At 31.0% G+C, this 1,549-nt stretch overlaps 1 protein-coding gene across 1 annotated transcript; it reads right to left on the bottom strand.

The window, feature by feature from the left end:
* Positions 1–6: 6 nt before the first annotated feature.
* LOC102891143 (olfactory receptor 502-like) lies at positions 7–564 on the bottom strand (the record flags this gene model as incomplete). Its single annotated transcript, XM_006914933.1, has 1 exon — positions 7–564. A coding segment is annotated over exon 1 (558 nt), but the record flags the coding sequence as incomplete, so codon positions are not given.
* Positions 565–1,549: the final 985 nt, after the last annotated feature.

Raw genomic sequence — 1,549 nt, 5'->3', positions numbered from 1 at the left:
AAGTAAAGGAGCAAAATCACAGAAAAAATGATTAACTCGATTTGGCCCACAAAAGATTAAAAAATAGAAGGAAATAGTAAAAGAGGAAGCATTAATAAAACCACCTACATAAGCCACTGTGAGAAATTGAACACACACTTGTGTGGACATTTTGGTGGAATAAAGCAGTGGGTTGCAGATTGCCACAAAGCGATCATATGCCATGATAGCCAGCAGGAAGCACTCAGCTGCCCCAAAGAATGCAGTTGAACCCAGCTGGGTACCACATCCATAGCAGGAGATTGTATTTCTCTCCACCAGAAAGTTTTTAAGCATATTGGGTGTGACAGATGTTGAAAGGCATATGTCCACAAAAGCCAAGTGGCTCAAAAAGAAATACATAGGATGATGGAGCTGAGAAGAGATTCTGATAAGAATGATTGTGCTGAGATTGCCAGATATGGTCACTAGGTAGGTACATAGGATGGTCATAAAGAGTATGACTTGAAGGATTAGGTTGTCAGTTAAGCCAAGTAAAGTGAAACCTTTTACTGCTGTGTGGTTCCCATCCCTTGGGGAATCCATGAGGTAGCTGCTACCAGAGAACCTGTGGTGAAACATTTCATTAAAGAAGTTGTAAATTTGATGGTTTCATTTTTATTAATATGCATAGAGGTTATTGTAAACAAAATAGTTATTCAAGCTAAGTTAAAAATTTTTTTTCCACTTTAGAGCCCAGAGTTTATATTTATGGATAATGAGTCTTGTATATTTTTTTAGTTGTTTTTAGCAGAAGCACTAGAGGACATGCTTCAAATAATGAAGATATTTTTCTCGTTATATTATCAATTTTTAAAATGTACTTGATGTGGCTTTAAATCTAAACATTAAAAACATGATTTATGAGAATACCATATTGGAATGGACACTATAACAGAAAAGATAAATGTATAAATGTTGTATTATATGACAGATAGTTGAGTAATAGCTAACAATTATTGAAACTTTACTAAATAGTAAGCACAGCGTTAAGAATTTTACGTATATTGTTCTGTATTAATATCCATGAAACAATATTGAGGATTTCAGATGAAGAAAATAATTTAACATTGTTAAGTAACTTATTTAAATTTACATAGCAAGTGATGCAATCAAGTTGTGGATCTCAGGAATTTTGAATTCATTTCATTTTTTTAAGTAACTACACTATAAATGGAATTAAATAATACTCTCGATGAAGTTGAATTTCTCAGAAATGGGTGGATAACAAATTACCTAGTGTATAAAAGAAGAGCCTAGTTAATTAGAAAGTTTATAATTTCCATCAGTAAACAAGATCATTTTTTAAAAGGAGAAATGCAATTTTCTTAATAGGATAAAGAAGAAATAGGAATTTCAAATTGAGATTATGTATAAAGATACCTAGTGTAAATTTACTATGTATGTTTAACATTTATAATTAAAATACTATTTTATCAAGTAGTCTGATCTGTAAACCTAAATACTATAAAACATTCTATGTTTAATACCTAGAACTTTATTAAAGTATGTTTATTCAAACAATTCAAAT

This window comes from Pteropus alecto, unplaced genomic scaffold, assembly GCF_000325575.1.
Source record: "Pteropus alecto unplaced genomic scaffold, ASM32557v1 scaffold1246, whole genome shotgun sequence".
Classification (NCBI taxonomy): Eukaryota; Metazoa; Chordata; class Mammalia; order Chiroptera; family Pteropodidae; genus Pteropus; species Pteropus alecto.
Note: the sequence above shows the minus strand (reverse complement) of the source record. Positions and strands in the feature narration are given on the sequence as shown.